This window comes from Arachis stenosperma, chromosome 9 (genome assembly GCF_014773155.1).
Source record: "Arachis stenosperma cultivar V10309 chromosome 9, arast.V10309.gnm1.PFL2, whole genome shotgun sequence".
Lineage (NCBI taxonomy): Eukaryota > Viridiplantae > Streptophyta > Magnoliopsida > Fabales > Fabaceae > Arachis > Arachis stenosperma.
Genome location: NC_080385.1, coordinates 171,403 through 189,685, shown reverse-complemented (window position 1 = coordinate 189,685; position 18,283 = coordinate 171,403). Strand labels below are relative to the sequence as shown.

General features: G+C 31.2%; 1 protein-coding gene across 5 annotated transcripts; it reads left to right on the top strand.

Moving 5' to 3' along the window:
* The first annotated feature begins 10,765 nt into the window (after positions 1-10,765).
* LOC130947594 (ankyrin repeat-containing protein P16F5.05c) lies at positions 10,766-17,068 on the top strand. Of its 5 annotated transcripts, none has more exons than XM_057876295.1 (8): positions 10,767-10,993; positions 11,941-12,494; positions 13,836-13,928; positions 14,021-14,099; positions 14,236-14,300; positions 16,496-16,564; positions 16,648-16,697; positions 16,806-17,068. In XM_057876295.1, the coding sequence occupies exons 3-8, from the start codon at positions 13,851-13,853 to the stop codon at positions 16,933-16,935; spliced, it is 471 nt and encodes a 156-aa protein (XP_057732278.1). In that variant the 5' UTR covers positions 10,767-10,993; positions 11,941-12,494; positions 13,836-13,850; the 3' UTR covers positions 16,936-17,068. The 5 variants fall into 5 exon arrangements, with proteins under 5 accessions (XP_057732277.1, XP_057732275.1, XP_057732279.1 ...); XM_057876293.1 differs by having other exon boundaries at positions 10,769-10,993; positions 14,021-14,108; XM_057876294.1 differs by lacking the exon at positions 11,941-12,494 and having other exon boundaries at positions 10,766-10,993.
* Positions 17,069-18,283: the final 1,215 nt, after the last annotated feature.

Below are 18,283 nucleotides of genomic sequence, written 5' to 3'. Positions count from 1 at the left end.
AGTTTGAATATTCAAACGTTATTTAATTTCATTTTGACCTATTTATTAATTTTATATGTTTGATTTTAATAACTTGTGGGTTCGTCAAAACCTAGAAATTTTTCCTTTTACAACGGGTGCTATATTCCAATAGTATTAATTTCGCCAAAATTATATTTTTGTGCAAAAAAGTAAATATAATTTTTTTGACTTAAATTAATTATCTCAAAATTAAATATATAAACAATTAAATACGAATAAATCCTACGAAATATAGTAACTAAACCAGGTATTAATTTTTGCGTGCTTTTGTGGCTAGTACGGTTCATCCTTCATGCATCTTTGATATTAAAAAATTTCAATTAGAAAGTTTTTTTTTTTTAAAGTTAACATTAGTCAACTTTTTTTAATTTAAATTTTAAATTTTAAATTTTAAATTTATATTCTAAATTTTAATCTTAACTCTTAAATTTTTAAAAAATAAAGATTAAGAAAATATTTTTATAATAAAAAATTAATGTTGATTAATTGAAAGTTAGTTTCTTATAATTTTTTTTTTTATACTTTTGTTGTTAAAAAATGATGTTGGTTGATAGTGGGTTTTTTTTTGTGTGTGACATGTGACAATGAGTTTAATCTTAAAAGCTTTTTATTAAGTAAGGAGTGATGCATATGTTTTTTATTAATTAAATAAATTTTAAATTAAAATTTATAATTTAAAATTTAAAATTTATGATTCAAAATTTAAAAATTTAAAATATTTTTTATTTTATTTTTAATAATAGATTAATTTTCAAACAATTATTGGGCTCTTTATTTTTCGAAACACGTTAACATTTAGCGTAATAGAATATATGTGGAATTAAGGAAAAGTATAGGGTACCAATATATTATCTGCCAATTTATTGTCAACAATAATTAGTTATTATATTTTAAACACATATATAAAGAGACACATCCAAAAAATATATCTATAAAGACACTTCTATTAAATACAGTTATAAAAAAGATATTTTTATTAGACACATCTATAAAGACACTTCCATTAAACATAATTATATATAAGAGTTGGCAGATGTTGGCAGAAATGCTGTTGGTAACGTAGCGGAGTTGTGAAATTAATGACGGTTACACCAAATTTCTTTAATCCCCCTCTTAATTTTATTAGCAAAAGACCTGTGCAAATGCAAGGGGGCTCAATGTTGATCTTATTTCATAACTTATTAATCTAGAATTTTTATAAGTTGTGATTATAACAAATATAACTTAAATATATACAAATTATATTTCCTATTTTTTGTTTTTTATAATATTATCCATAATAATAATAAGATAGTCTTTAATAATAAAGTTCTATCATGCATCAATCCTAAAAAAATTTAATTTTGGTCTAAAGACATACTAAGCATATAAAATAATAAATAAATATGTTCCTACGTAAGAAGACGTTTTGAGGTATAACTCGTTCTGATAAAAAAAATAAGTGATTTTTTTTTATTCTATAAATGAGGCATACCTAAGTCTTTCGTAAACAAAAGAATTTGTCAGAATACTTACAAAAAAGATTCTAACACTCAAATAAACAAATCGTTTTAAAATAATAATAACCCTCTTCTACTAAGTGTTTTTTTTTTTTGTATGTTAGTTGTTATCTACCGTTGCGTTTGTGTGGATTGTCCTCTTATAGACTCTCTTTATTTTGTTATACTTATTTAAACTTTATCTGTTGTCGAACTTAAAAGGAATGTGATAGTGTGAATTCATAATTTAGTTAGTAATTTTATCTTATCCTTTGTTATGAACATTCTTTGAGTTATATAACTACCTTGTCGTGCTGTTATACAAATAGACATGTGACTAACGCTTGACTCAGCTAAAGTTAGTTGTGATAAAGTAGGGAAAATTGTATTATTTTCTAATCATAGCTAACTTAGATAAAATGCCTGCTCGGTTGTTGTTTTTCCTAAATACAGGTTAAGGTAGCATGGATGAGTTCAAACTTAACAAAAAAAAAACAAAATAAATTGTTCAACAAGTGCTAAGTATTGTTGAAGCAAACGATCGCATACCTGATAGTTATCATTTACCTGTTCGACGACTGGTAGAGAGTCATAATGCATTGTGAGGTTGGAGATATTAAAATCTTTAGTATGACGTAGCCTTGCGAGCAGTGCCTCATATTCGACCTAGTTATTACTTGCCTTGAATGCAAATTGTAATTACTGTTCTATGACAAGTTAATAATTATCTTCTAGTAAAGTGCTTGCCCCACATCTTTCAATGTTTGATGCTCCATCTACATGACTACATGAAGCAACCAGTTTCTTATGTTTGACTCCTGATGAGATGTAAACTCGACGATAAAATCAACAAGTATTTGTGATTTTAATGCTCCTCGAGTTTTATATTGCATGTTAAATTTACAGAGCTTGATTGACCACTTTATAAATCGGCCAACTAGCTCAGGTTTGGATAGAACTTGTCTTAGTGCCTGGTCTATTCGCACTATAACGGTATGGCTTTGGAGGTAGTGCTGTGGTTGTCGGCCTGTGATGACTAATGTTAAAGCGAGCTTTTCAAGCTTTGAATATCTAACCTCAGCATATGCTATAAGACTTTGCTTATGAAATAAACTATGTGTTGGGAGTTTTGTAGCACTCTAATATTTTTGAACTAGTCTTAAGTTTTATTTGGATTATATTGGTTGTTGATACTCAAATTTTATGAAATTTTTGAAATAAAATATTTATAAAAAATAATTTATAAAAAAAATAGTGGATAACTAGTTTTTATTTTTGAAAGCCATTTGAAAATAAATTATTAGAATCATTAATAGTTAGAAAATAGAAATATGGGCCTCGTGATTCTAACATGGAAAATGGGCATACTAAACTATAAAGCTAAAAACAATGACAAACTTTACCCATATCAACTAATCATATAAAAAACAAATAGCATAGCCACAGTTGTAGTCAATAAATATAAAACAAGACACACAGAAAATTCTAATTCTCTCACTTTGCATAACTACGACTAAAAACAATCGCCTATTCTTCATTCTTAATATGAATTTGAACAAGTGCTTAACATTCTGTATTTATGTCCTTGATATCTCGCTCTTAATCATCTTATAGTGTACTGATCTTTTCAACTCAATCGAGTAGCATATTATTTTGCACTGCGTCGTTCCTGAAGATGGTACAGGGAGAGGGGTGAGAAACAAAAATTTTTTAGTAGTTTATCTATATGGTATCATCGTATCCATCCACAAACACTCCAAATTTTAAAATAAAAACAGTGACGATGTAATGTTGTTTAATTATTATTTTCAAAAGTTTTTGTTAATCGGAGTGGTGTGACTTTTAAAGGCTTCTTATTTACTTATGTTATGACACATGTAACTCATGACTGAATGTTTATAACATTAAATCATCCAAAATGCAAAATACATGAACTTTGACTTGATTTTTTTAACATTCTCCTAAGTTTTCTTTACATGAAAATAAAATGATCCCTTATTAGACATACACTCTTATGTAATGCATGAAATTGACTTTAACTTGTCTTACACATTCTTTTAACATTACTTTGACTTTGGAGGGTATTGAGCTCAAATTGTGTATAAAATTGATGAGAGTCATTTTCCTTTACCAAAGGTTCAATAGTCAATTTAGGAAAGGTCTTCCATGTATTATATTGTAAGGACTATGGCGAATAACCACTAGAAATTGTATATCTGTCGCCTTAGTGTATGGGTGTTCTCCTATGGTTGCTTTTAACTATACATAACCTAGTAAATGGACACTTTCACTAAAAAATCCTACCAGCTCTCCAGATGATGAGTGGAACAAGACATCGATATTGCTTCTTAGGTCTAACAATGCCTTTTTGACTAATTGGTTTTCAACCAGTATTGAGATAACTACTAGATATTCGAGGTTTGAGTTGGAAATTTAAAATTCGTATGCTTGAAAGTGATGGGTGGCATATCAAGCTAACTTGATTGACAAATGTTAGCTCCTTCCATGACAAAAATCCTTTGGTAAGTGTGTTTCCTTGTCAAGCTAGTGCAACTTTCGACAGCAAAATCACTTGAAATACAATTAATTATACCTCAGGGTTGTGTTGGTGTATCAGAGATAACCCATTTGTTTTTGTCTTTATGTTTTATTCCAGCTGAAACTGTGCCTCGTGTTGTTGGGTATGTGCTGTTATGAGGTGCTCAGTGTGTTTGGTTGACAATGTACTTGTTCAGGAGCCTTTGTCGAGCTAACCTTTCAAAGAGGCCCTTGGCTACTACATAGTCATAAGTAGTGTTTTCGTATTTTTTATGAAAGTTGCAATACTTTAATGTGTCCATGTACGTCTGGTCTTGATAAGTGTCTGCTTGCTCAGAGGTCTAATGAGTATTGAATGTTGGATTTCCTTAATAATCTTCTCTCTTTTGTGTTGAACTGTGTATATGAATCATATCAAGGCGTCAATTTGAATGGCTTTCGATTATTGCAGGAACCCTGAGACTTGTTGCGCTTATCATCCTCCTGGTTGAAAGTGTGCTTCTCATTTCTCCTAGCTTGGGGAACCTCTTTTATCTCCATTTGTTCTTTGGCCTTGTCACGAAATTCTGCTAAAGTCTTTGGTTTGGCAAACAACGAGGGCTTCTTAAAATTTTTCTGGTCGAAGACTGAAGGTTCTCAAGTGAGTTGAGAATGGAATTGAATCAAAGAACCACTTTTATAGATAATGCAGCGGATTAATAAATCAGGATATTATTTGTGATTTTTCCTCCTGATTATGTATAACAGAAAATACAAAAAACATGAAAGGAGAAGAGTGACACATCCTGGTTCAACTGCGAAGTGCAATGTGACCTATGTCCAGTATCCACTACAACAATGATAGAATTTTTATTGTAATCAAGATATATTACAATCACCAATTCCAAGAGACTCACATTCTTGTAAACCACATAAACTATCCCAAGCTTAGTAAATCACCTAGGTTCTAATCCAACCTAGTTAAACGGAACCAAGTATACTCAAACCCAGTATACTTTCCAAATCAAAACAATCAAACAAAGGTTAATGGTTTTTTTATGCACTACTTTCTTTGCTATTTGTATCTCTCAAAAGAAACTTGAATTTAGACAAAAGAGAAGTAAGAACACACTCAAAAACAAGAAAAAACAAGGGTTGTTTCTATGGTCTTCAATATGCACAAAAATGGTTGCCTTCTTCCTTGATAGAATATTCTTTGATAGAGTTTGATTGTTTTCTTTAATGTTGAAATCGTTCCTAATTTGATCAAGCTAGGCGGTGCACTTTTAATGCTCTTAGCTGTTGGTTTGAATGAGAATTCATTCCTTGTTTAGCTTGATACAAATGCAATAGCTATTCAATTGCTCATGAGCTTGATTCTTGGAGTGTTTCTTGCTATTTTGATTGTGCAATCTCTTTCCTAACTTAGCTTGATATGATATGCATATTAATGTTGATGATTTGCACATTCCATCTTGCTTGATTGATCATCCTTGATTGATTCTTATGATGCTTATCATAAAGATTAGTTATAATAGGAAGTAGTTAATTATATTTGTCATCATAAGATACCAAATCAACTCTTAACTCAACAAAATACCACTTTTGAGAGCATGGAGGGGGATGTTTGGATTAAGATCGGGAATTCCATTGCTATTTTGCTTAATTTTGTCATATAATCTTAGTTACTTTCATGTTGGCCCTGCTTGATAGTGTTCAAGTAGTTGAAGTCATAGACATATATTTTTGAGGCAGTAAAGTTGTTAGTAAAAATATCAGCGAACTCCAAAAATGTAGAAATAGAACTTGCAATCAGTGAATAAAACCACAGTAAAACAACACTATCTAAAAAGTTTAAAAATCAATGATATAAGATAGAGTCAGAGTCACTGTTCAATAACATCATAGAACGGAATTCGGTGATATGTAAGTTCAGGTCACTGAGCCCATTATATGACATTAGGTTGTAAGTAGAGTGAAGTTCATGAGCATTTAGAAACTCATGATCTCCTTAGAAAAGAGATTAGAAGGTCCTTTAGCTCCTTTAGTTGGAGTTGCCTCTACAATGTTGGTCTTGAAGGTATAGTCATCATTCACGTTGCCATTAGTGTTAACCTTCATATCATCATTACGCTGAGCTAACTGCTCGTCCATCCTCTGGTTTTTAGCTTGTAGTGCAACAACCATAGTCAATAACTCCTTGGGCATCAACATGAGGGGATTATTCATCAACCATGGTTAGATTCCTGCAAAAAGACAAAAAAGAATATAGAAACAAAAAATAATGGGGTGAGTATAATAACTCGGCTCATGGTGGACTCCAAATATTTTTGTGTAAGAAGACTGGTCGAGGTATAATTCGTTCCGATGAAAGGAGAAGTAACTTCATCCTACTTTTTGAATGAGATATACGTTGGTTTTTTGTGAACAAAAAGGCACATCAAAATATTTGTAAAAAGGATTTTGACACTTAAGTCAACAAAATATCTTAAATAATAATAATCCTTTTCTCTAAAGTATAGTTTTTTTATGTTGTTATCTTCCTTTGCCCTTGGGTGGATGGTCCTCTTTTAGACTCTCTTTAGTCCATTATACTTGACTTATTTAAACTTTATCTGTTGCGGAACTTAAAGGAAATGTGGTAGCTTCAGTATAATATAGTTGGCAATTTAATCTTATCATTTGTTGCGAACATTCTCCGATTTATATCTACCTCGTGCCAAGTTATACAGATGGTATCAAGTTAGATGTGTTATAGAACAATATTTTTTGTTCATAAAAATATAATTGAATTGCTCGATCTTAATCTTAAAATTAGCTCCCTTTTCTCTCGTCGTAGTCAAAATCATTTCCGTGACTTGCTCTTCCATGAAAAGAATTTAAACAATGCACAAATCTAGTTTCTTTAGTCTACCCATTTGGCAAATATATATATATATATATATATATATATATATATATATATATATTGCTAAATTTATATTCACGCTCTATTTTTGTTTTTTAAAACAGAGATCGAATTATTTCATATTAATTGATAATAATTTTACAACATTTTAATTAAAGCCGTCACAATGGGTCGAGTCCATCGGACGGGATCATTTAACAAAATGAGTAGATTTTTTGCTCTAAAATTAGGCCTATAAAAGTAAGATGTTAAATAGGTTTAACCCAATTAACTCATGATTAAATGGGCTAGCTTGCAAAATAAACTAGCTGACCCGTTTAGCTCGTTTAATTTTTTTCTTATTATTTTTTTTTATATATCTTAAGTTCTAACAAAAAATATTTCAAGTTTCAACCCAATAATTAAAAGGGCAAAATTTTTTTTTGTGAAGTTAATATTTAATCTAAAACATGATTAATTTAAATTGAAAATGACCTATTTAGACAAAAAACACAAGTTGATCTATTTAGCCAGTTGGGATTTCCTTAAATGAGCCAGGACACCATTTTGGAGGCTTGTATATAACTATATATTTCATACATAATTGGCATCTTATTTAAACTTGTGAGTTTAAATGTGCGAGTTTAAACAGCCAAGTCAGCCTATTTGACACCTCAAATTCTAAATCATCATGCTTCACTATTATATTGCTACCAACACTTGAGTAAAATTGTTTGAAATATATTGCACACTAAATATAATAGCTAACTGATTAATATTAATTAGAATTAGACATATGTATATTTATAATAGCAACTTTAGTTGGAGACAAAAGAATGAAGTTTATGATCATCTAATAAATAAAAAATTTCAAAAATGCTACATTGTATAGGTTTATCACGTCAAGAAGATAAGTCACATGGACATTAATTATGGCGGTATTGAAATCCAAAAAAAAAATTGTTGATAACATTGAAAGCTTACTAAGGCAGATGTTTAGGCATGTTCATAAAAGAAATAAAGATGAGGATGGGCCAAACAAAAATGCAAAGATATAAGTTGTTTGAGGAGGAGCCAAAACATGATTTATATCTTGGTTGTAAAAACTTTTTGACATTATCATTCATAATTCAACATTATAAGGTGAATTTCTTATATTTGATAAATTTTAAGCAATGTTTGAGATTGGGTTATGCTATCGTTATGTCAATAACTTTCTATATATACTCCTCTCATACTTTTTTTATTTTTTATTTTTTATTTTAAAAAAACCAAAAAATTATTGATATTAAAATAAATTCAAAGTCAAGTGCTGAAATGCATGCAAAGTTCTTCACAAGGATATAAGTCAAGCGAGAAAAGATATTTTATTATCGACGACAACAACAATAATAACGATGACAACAACAACAATTGAGGCTGATCAAAACTCTTGGTAATAGGGAAAGGGAATGAAATTAAAAAAAAAAAACCATCATTTTTGCAAAAGGAAATAAAAGAGGAGATTATACAAAAAAAAAAAACTCTTGCAAAAGAAAAATAGCTGGTTTTAGAGAAAACAGATACATTTACAAAAGAAAAGGAGTAGAATTTAAAGAGTAAGGTATATATGCCTATAATTGACTTAATCTCAAGGATCTATCTCTATACAAGATAAATGTCTTCCTTTTAAGCCTACTGCTATGACTCATAAGAATATTGAAGAAGTATTTTAATTTATAATGGAGCAAGACTTGAAAAGGAAGACCACAAACACAATTGTGGATGATGTTGAAGAGTGTGATAACTTGCAAAAAAATCCAACTAAAATGGAAAAAGAGTAAAAAATAGCTACAATGTCAATTGATAAATTTCTTGTTAACAATAAGTCTAATGAAAAAAAAATAATTCGATGAGAACAAATGAGATAATATTGAGTAGTAATAAGAGGAGGATTATATTAATCTAAGTGTCGCTAAGGATATAGATAAAACAACCAAATGTTAATTTTTGAAATCTCTTAATACTATTTAGTTTTTTGCTTGTTAATTATTTTATCGCTTCTATTGTTTACTTCTTTACATATGTTAATCATTTGAACTATTACTATTACTATTATCTTTTTCTCTTTTGTTGTATTTTGGTAGTTTGAGGTCTTTATTCTTTTATTATTCTTTAGTTCTATCACTAAGTTTAGGGAGCGGGTTCATGCATTCACGGTCACAAATTATTTTTATTCTAATTTATGATATAATAACTTTAGCCACTTCAAAGAGATGCATATGTGTGTTACATTTTTTTAGGTGATTATTCAGTGGTGAAACTACCCAATTAATCAATTAAAAAGGAGGTGCACTAATTTTTTGGACATAAACTAATTTGTTGAAATTTTGACAAAAATTATATATAAGGATTTGAAGTTTAGTTAGAGATCATGAGACCAAAATTGATCAAAATTAAAAATATTATTATTACGGCTTCGCCAAATTCACACAGCAGTCAAGAAAAGAAAATTATTCTTCTTAACATTTAAAACAAACCAATCCTGTAAGTTATAGTTCAAGAAAAAAGATTGAGAAAAAAAAAACCGTTCTTTACCACATAATTTTAGCCATATTGCAATCATGCAAACAATAAAAAACAGACTCCACTTTATTGTAGCAGCGAAGATAAATATCAAAATTAGCAAGATCTCTTTTAGCTCGAAATAACGTAGTAGGCAAAGCCTCTTGAAAAACAAGTCACACACGATTAATTATTGTTATAAAAAATCATTTGTGCAACCCATTCATATCCATTCTTAGCGGTATAAAAGTTAGAATATCTCCAAATCCAATTAGTTTGTGGTCCACATTGAACAATAAAATTGTATCTGTCGAGTTCAATCTACACATTATCCAGAATAGAAGAATAATACTTCTCTAAACATCACCTCCTATCCTTCCAAACATTTTGTACCTTGAAATCTAAATTACTAATATAAATATAAGGAACATTCATTCGCAAAGGCCCTCTAGTTTTTATTTGTTAAACTAAAAAGATTAATCCAACGGTTTAATACATCAAAAATACTCTTTTTTAAGTTATCTGCTAGCTTTTTTGATCAAGTATAAGATGGGTTATGCACAACTCTCAAAGTGAAGTATCAGATAAATATTTAGCTATCATCATTTGAACTTAAAACTTCTCTTTGCTATATAAAAGATGTCAAACTAATTTTTTCAAGAGAACAATGTTAACACAGCGAAACATTTCTAATATCAATGTTCATTGTTTAATGGTGGCTAGGCTATGAATTATGATAAGAAATTAAGAAATGTGGGTAAATAATTTAGGCTCGTTAATTTTTTTTGAGACTTATTATGATTGATTAATTAAAAATTTAAATTAAAAATAATTGATTTCTACACAATAATATTTTCATGGGTTAGTTCAACAAGTTTTGTAGATTTTTTTTAATTTTAATCTTATAATTTTATAAATTAAAAAAAACCAAATTCTACTTATTTAACAAAATAAGGTGGTCCGAATTGAATCTAAAAAAAATGACAAAACTCTTAGATGTGCAAAATTTATGCGAAAATTGTTCTAAATAAAAATTAAAAAAAATTAACGTAAAAATAGAAATATAAAACAAAATTCTATCAAAATTAGTCTAGAAATCCACGTAAAAATTTCCATCCTGTTTTCATTAATTTTCAAAATTTGTAAATTTGCCTAACTACCTTAAATATATATATTTTTTTATTATAGATGTTTTAGTCGTTTCATATATAAATCTTTATTCTAATTTTCATTTATCTCTTTTCCTTATCTCTAAAGCTACATTTAAAAGAAAAATCAAAATTATGTCTTAATATTTATATTAAACAAATATTAAAATTTCAAATTTTATGTTGGAGAATAAAATTCTGGTGAAGAAACCTAGATCTAGTATCAGTCCGTTCCCTCTGTCTGCAGCTACCCGCTCCACTCTTCTTGCTCACCCGCCTCACCGCCGCGTCCATTCTCCTCTGCCGCTGCTCCGTGCTCTCCTCTTTGCCATTGCTCCGTTCTCGCGTCCGCTCGAAAGAAGCCGCCGGTCGTACCTCCTCCTCCTCTTCCACTTCAGGTTGGATACTTTCTCCCTCTCTGTAATCTATTACACTTCGGGTTTATTCTTCTTGGGTTAAATTTTTTACACTTGGTATCTCAATTCTCAAATGTGAAAGTGAAACTTAGTGGAAGTTACAGGGTCTAAAAATACACTACTTTGATTTACATGTGAAGTGAAAAATGTTTGTATTAGTGATCTTCAGGATTCCTGAGACTTGTAGCATATTTATTTCTTCTGTTGTTAGGTTTGTGTTGCATTCTTCTTCCATGCCTTCTTTTTTCTGCCCCCTCCCCCTATCTTTTTTCCTCTCTTTTTTAATTTTTTTCTGAAGAAAATGGGATAAGAAAAAAAAAAATCATGTACGGATATATTTGAAATGGGTTGAATCAAGTGCAAATGACAACTTGCACATTTAAGTAAAAAATAAATGGAGTAAGCAACTTGCTTGTCTTAGCCATGTCTTAGGTTGCCCAATGTTTTCTCCTGAATATAAACATTAAGGAATAAGAATGGTGGTAGTCATTGCCTCACTAGATTAATGCTATGCCTAATATTCTGTTACTGTTTAGCCCTTTTCCTTTTAAATCTGTGCTCCTAGTAAATATTATTTTGAAATTATTTGGGTGGCTAAGGCTTCTTAGTCGGTAATGGCTTGTTTATGATATATGTTAACATATTTATGTATTCTGTTGTTTTAAAAGAGAATTTGGAGTTGTTTGTTGGAAGTTGTACTTTGGTAATGAGACAATGTTTGAAGGTGAAGACTTTGTTTTATGGACATTTTTAGAAATTTAATTTGTGTTAAAACTATTGAGAAATACTATGATGTGTTATTTTATCTTTTTGGACATGATATTGAATTTCAATTGATTTGTATTTTGTAATATTGGTCAAGATATATTTGTATGTTGTTCACTGTTTTATGATTTTTTTTATCAATTTTTTTAAAAAAAAATTCATAGAAATGATCCATTATAGAGATGGGGAATGGGGAGTGCTGGGATTGCGGGGAAGCAGGGAATGGGGATGGGGGTAAATATTCCCCCACAATGGGGATTGGGAACGGGGACAGGGACGGGGAGCAGATCAGGGTTTGGGGACAGGTTGCAGGGAGGCATCCCCGGCTCCGCCCCGCCCTGTTGACATCCCTACTCTAAGATGAACCGAGGCACGAGTCTCCAAGAGTAGCTGGACCCACTTCAAACTGTAATCACATTAAATCACAGACACCCTAAGAGAGTAGAGGGAGAAAGAAAGAACTAAAATAAAAGAATGGAAAGGGAGGGAAACAGAGGAAGAAGGTGAGGATGACGGCTGTGAGAGAGCTGCTGCACCACTGCGGCCACACTGTTTGGTCTTTGCCACTGTGGTTTGCCCTCTCTGTTCTGCTTCTGCCTTGTTGCTGCAGAGCCGGATTCCACACCTCTACAGCTGTCCCTACAGCTGCACTGCTGGTCAACACCACTGCAGCCACCTTCATTTTCTGCACCACACACAAAAAATTAGTCAAATTGAGGTACGGGTTTCTTTTAAACTAAAGCATTTTTATTTACAATTGCAAGTTTAATAAAAAAGTATGTACGGGTTGATGATTGTTTTATGGATTGTTTACCTTTAATGAGAGTTTGATTGATCTAATTTTTATGATTGACGATGGTCATGAATGGTTTATGATTACTCAAGTTTATGAATATAGAAAGCCTAATTATGGTTGATTGTGGTGGTGGTTGAGGATTGATGGTTATGTTAGTTTAATTGGAGTTTAATGTGGTGTTGAGATCATGATTGGTGCTAAATTTCTAGGTTGGAAATCCAAAAGGAATTTGTTTATGGTTCATGATTATAATAATGAAAGTTGATTTGAAAATCTTTTTAACGTATTAGAGGTTGAGAAATTGTCGAGGAATGGTTGGTTTTAATGGAACCTTAAAGGAAATATGTCCAAGTTTTAGGGAAGGTTATGTCAAATTTTTTCTAATATTTAAATGAAAGTAAGTAGGGATTATGTGTGATGGACTTGGTTATCTCATGATTTTGGTGATGATTAATTGATGATAGAATGATTATAATGATGCTGGTTGAGGCCCATTGCCCCTTGGTAGGTGGATTAGTTGTTTCTAAATCCTTGAGTTTTAAGGTGAGTGAATTCTGAGATTAGGAGATAAGTTGACGAATGGGTAAAGAATAAAGTTAGGTAATTTGTAGTTATGGAATAAACAGGAAATTGGTTCAATCTTGGATAAGTGGGTTTTGGGCATAGTTTGGAAATTAAGTTAAGTATATAGGTTTGAGGGTCACAATAGTTAGTAAGATTAATTAGAAAATGTCCTTTTATATAACATCATCATAAACATGTAAATTAACAAATTCCAATAGAATTGTCCATTTATATAATATTATTGTTAATTGTTAATTCTTTACCTTGGTATAATTTGTGAGATTAAAGTTTTATTTATGTAGTAAATATTGTTGCCTTTGTAGGTAATATCATTTTCTTCTAGTTAAATTGTTGATTTTAAGTTACTGATTTTTGAGTTAGTGTTGTCATGTTTTTAGGATGGTATTTTTTAACTTAATAATGTTAATTTTGGCAGATGCTAATTTTTTAGTTAAAATTATTAGGGCTATTTTAGTTAAATAGCATAAAATGCCCAAGAATATTCCATTTTACCAAACACAGGAATGTTAATTCCAAGGAACCGTGTACCTACCAACATGGTCAAATAAAATTCAGTCAGAGGAATTTTATGCTATTCTTAACCTTGTACCTACCAACATGGTCAAATAAAATTCAGCCCACCTTCCAAACACACCAATATAGATTTTTGGATTCATGTTTTTTCTTTGGCTTGAACAGTGAAGTGGACTGAAAATGGATGAGGCAGAGGCAAATACAGCAGTGCAAGCACTGCCTGAAATGATGTCAGCGAATGTGGAAGCCTTGCTTGAGGTAATGACAAACTTCTACCATTTTATTGTTTGCTACACATAAACTCTTTCAGTTAGCATGAATCTGAATGTGAAGTATTGAATGTTTTGAAGGCCGCGAGGTATGATGACATGGATGATGTTGTGATCTTAGCATCTAATGGTGTTCCTCTTGATTCCAAGGATGAACAGGGTAGGACAGGTATATATATGGTTATATAAAATTAGTAACTCTGGCATGGATAACCAAATTTAAGAAAACGAAGTGGTTATGATGCACTTTACCTTCCATTTGTAGTTAACTTTGCTCCTTTAATATATGAATACAGCTCTTCATATGGCTGCTGCTAATGGGCATATTGAAATTGTGGAGTACTTAATTGGTCAAGGTGTGGTGAGTGGCTTTTTCATAAATATTCTTTTTATTGCTGTCTTTTTTATCATCTCAATTAAGTCATTGTTCAATTACCACTGTATGGAAAGTTGTTTTCTGTCCTATAGCAAATCACTCAATTGGCCGTCACCACTTTTTATCTTTGCACTTTTCAATTTAGTGGTGTCAAATCATGTTCAGTGATGTTCTGCTGTAGTAGCAGCAGAAGAGTAGAAGATGTAGTATAGAATGATGGAAGGGAATGGAAGAAAGAGTGGAAGAGAGACTGGATAATAAACAGAGCAGGTGGAAGATTTCAAGGTGATACCTTCCCAGTCTTTGTATTCATTGAAGAACTAAGTACTGAAAGGAAAGAAACAAGGTAGCATTTCAGAGACTACCACTCTCCTAAGGTCATGCCCAACCTAGATCCTTTTCTGCCCTATTGATTTCCTTTGTCCCACCTTGTATACACTCAGTCGTCTCTCCTATATCAGAATTCATCCCTCACTCGTGCCCTCCCCACTAACTTTTTCAGCTGTCCTATTTGTTACCTCAGCTTGCTTCACCATTCTTCACATACCTTGACATGAGAGTATTCATGAACTCAAATCCCTTTAAGGCATTTCATCAAACACTACCTCTCAATCCCCAGTTCACCAAACTTAGCAAACATATCCCTGTACTTAAACCTCAACAGAAAACTTTACAAGCATAACCTATGATCATTGAGTTCCAGAAAAAACAAGTTCTTTGACGAAATTTCGTCAGATATATTGTTTGCTTCTCTCATATCAGCCATATGAAGCGTAGAATGCAGCAAGCTTTGTTTTGAAGTAGGTGTTGTGGATTGCAGATGATGACATAACAGTGGAGTTGTTTGGCCATGAGAGCCGAGAGGGACCTGGAGTTGGCGAGGGGGTGAAGCAAGGTTCCAAAATGGAGAGAAGGGGGAGGAAAAGTATGGGACGTGCGAGAAGGAGGGTGTTATGGGAAATGGGTGAACGTGTTGAAAACAGTGGTGTTGCATGGTGGTGGCTTTAGTTTGAGCGTGAGTTCATGAAACATGAAGGTACAGGAGAAGGACCACAATACGTAATGGAATGGATAATGGTACATTTTATGGCTGTCAGGCGAAGGAAATTATCAAATTAAGGGCATATTGTTCAATGAAAGGAGAGGAGAAAGATAGGGGGGAGATAAGCCATGAGGGTTGGATTTGAGAAAGAGAATGAAGTGGCAGTTGCATGGTGGTGGACTGGTGGTTGTGGTAATATGGTAGTTGGTTGGTTGGAGAAGAAGAATAAATAGTCGATGATGATGAAGGATAAAAAAGGGTATTTTTGGAAGAAAAAGGTTGAATTTTGACTGGAGGACAATAATAAGATGTTTGATATAAATATAAGGTGGTTCAAACATTAGGGATAAAATTAGGGCTTAATCTAATCATTAGGGACTTAAACAAAACATTATCCAAAAAACTATATAACATTTCATTATTTGAGGATTTTGCAGATTCTGAGTTTCAATCTTGTTAATATTATTACGTTTATTGTAGTAATTTTAGATTTTAAGAACGATGTTATCAGACACTAATTGTGTGACTTTTGTTCATTACAATTAATTTTTTTCCCTTGTTTACAAGTAATAGTGTTATCACTTTCAGAAAGCAGTTCGAACAATTTTTTACTTTGTTTTACCAAATAATATATATGAGAATTTTTGTGTCCACTCCCTGCAAATAAAAACACCAATGTTTGTAACTGTTGTGTTTAATTAGAGTGTTTTCAGTGGATCAATCTATAGCTTGTACATTTTGGTATGCTTCGGTCTAGGAAAAATCAGACATGATTTACTTGATATTTATTTCATCTTTTACCCTATTTGACTGTACTTGTTGATGAATGTATGTAATTCATCCTAATCCCACATATAAAGTAGCACTAGGAAAGACTTAAAGAATCCGTTTTAAATGTTGGGAATGTCATTCATGGGATGTGCTACATCAATTAACTAGATAAAGTATCCACACTGCTTTGAAAGGAATGAGAATTAGATTGCAAACTATGAGAGTTTAAGAATCAATTCGTCTAAAGTAAGGGGTAAATGAAATGTGGAAATTGACTCTCGAATCCTTTTATATTTCTCTCATGTTTCCCTCTCCACCTATGCTCTTGCACAAGATGGGGGTTTAAAAATGGGTGTTTGAACGACAGGATCTTAATGTTGCAAACGAGGAAAAGAATACACCTCTTCACTGGGCTTGTCTCAATGGACATGTTGAGGTAATACTGTTTTGTAATAAGAGCATCCCTCCTTATTTCACATATGATGGTTTCTTTCTTATAACAGGCAAGTGTTGTTTCAGGTTGTGAAAAAGTTAATCATGGCTGGAGCTAATGTTGGTGTTTTGAACAGGTTCGTCACGTTACTTGAGTTTGAAGCGTTTCAAAATGTATGTATCTATCTATGCGGTGCTTTACTTTTTCTCATGCATCCCTTTTTCATAATGCATCATGTTTTCAGTCATGAGAGGACTCCAATGGATGAAGCTGTTACTAGAGGCAAACTAGAAGTGATGGATGCAATTAATGAAGCAGTCGCACTAGTTGAACTTCGTTGCGCAATGGTTTCTACACAAGAACCTTCAAGTTAATGTAATGCAAAGCTTTTTGTAAAGGTTGCAGATGTTTTCCTTTAGACTAGAATGGAACATAATTTAGAGGGAAATATATTCCATCTTCAGATATAATTATATAATACTATTTGTGTTCTCTATTTCTAAATTATATACTTTTGTCCCTATCAAATTTTAAAATATAACATTTTTAATTTATTTTAAAACGGCATCATTTTTTCTATATACTTTTTATTAGTAGTTATGCATACCTTCCTAAATAGTTTGATTACTCTCCTAAAAGAAAATAAAGATCATAATCATAAAAAAAATATATTGTAATTAATAATTTTTTTAATTTATAAATATAATTAAGAGGAATGTTAGAGGACTATCAGACTATTAGAATTTATTATTTTTTGTCATTGTTTAGTTATCAATATTTAAAAGTATGGGATAAAATATATTGATGGATTACTAAACTAAAGAAACTAGATTAAAAGAATTGAATTGATGGTTAAGTGATGGACAAAAATAATAAATTCTGATAGTTCTCTAAGATTTCTCTATAATTAAATAAATAGTCATTTTTAACTACAAAAAATTTGGACACAATAAATTTATCCACAAAACAAGAAAATTAAAGTTGTACTCATAAAAGATTGACTCTATATGATAAAACTGTTTAAACTCTACAAAACTATCAAAAAATTTCAAATTACCCTTCTTCTACGGCTTACCCATCACTACCAGCTTCATCATTACATCACTGACAAATTTATGTTATTTTCTATGTTCATTCTGATAAGATTTGTTTTTTCTCACTACTAATATATTTACTATATGTGTCTTGATTTGAAAGACATGATTTTATTTTATTTGGTCGTTTTAGCCTTAGAACCAGTTGAATGGCTGTAAGTTTATGTGGGAATATTGATAAGTTTGGTTTTATTATTATAATTTGGAGCACTTGGTTGAAAAGGAATGACAGAATCAAGTATTACAGAAGTAGTTAACAGGTCGATTAAGAGTTACAAAGAGTGGAATGATATTTGATCTTTTGGGTTGTTGATAGCTTTTGTCGAAGATGATTAGGAATTAGTTTATTTTATCTGTTTAGTACTTTTTTGTTGAGACGTTGATACTCCACCTTGTTGTGTTGAGCTTTTTATTTCAAAAACAAAAAACCAGTTTAATGGTCTTTCGACAAGCCAGCCTTATGACTCTTTTACTGTATATATTTCTATTTTATACTTTTTATACGTATTTTCTTTTCCGTAGTTGTGGTTGTCAAAAATATCTAACTAGTTTTGCATTGTTGAATGAGTATTTTGCTTTATTGAAACCTTGAAATGAAACCTACTTTTACAAGATTTGATGTACAATA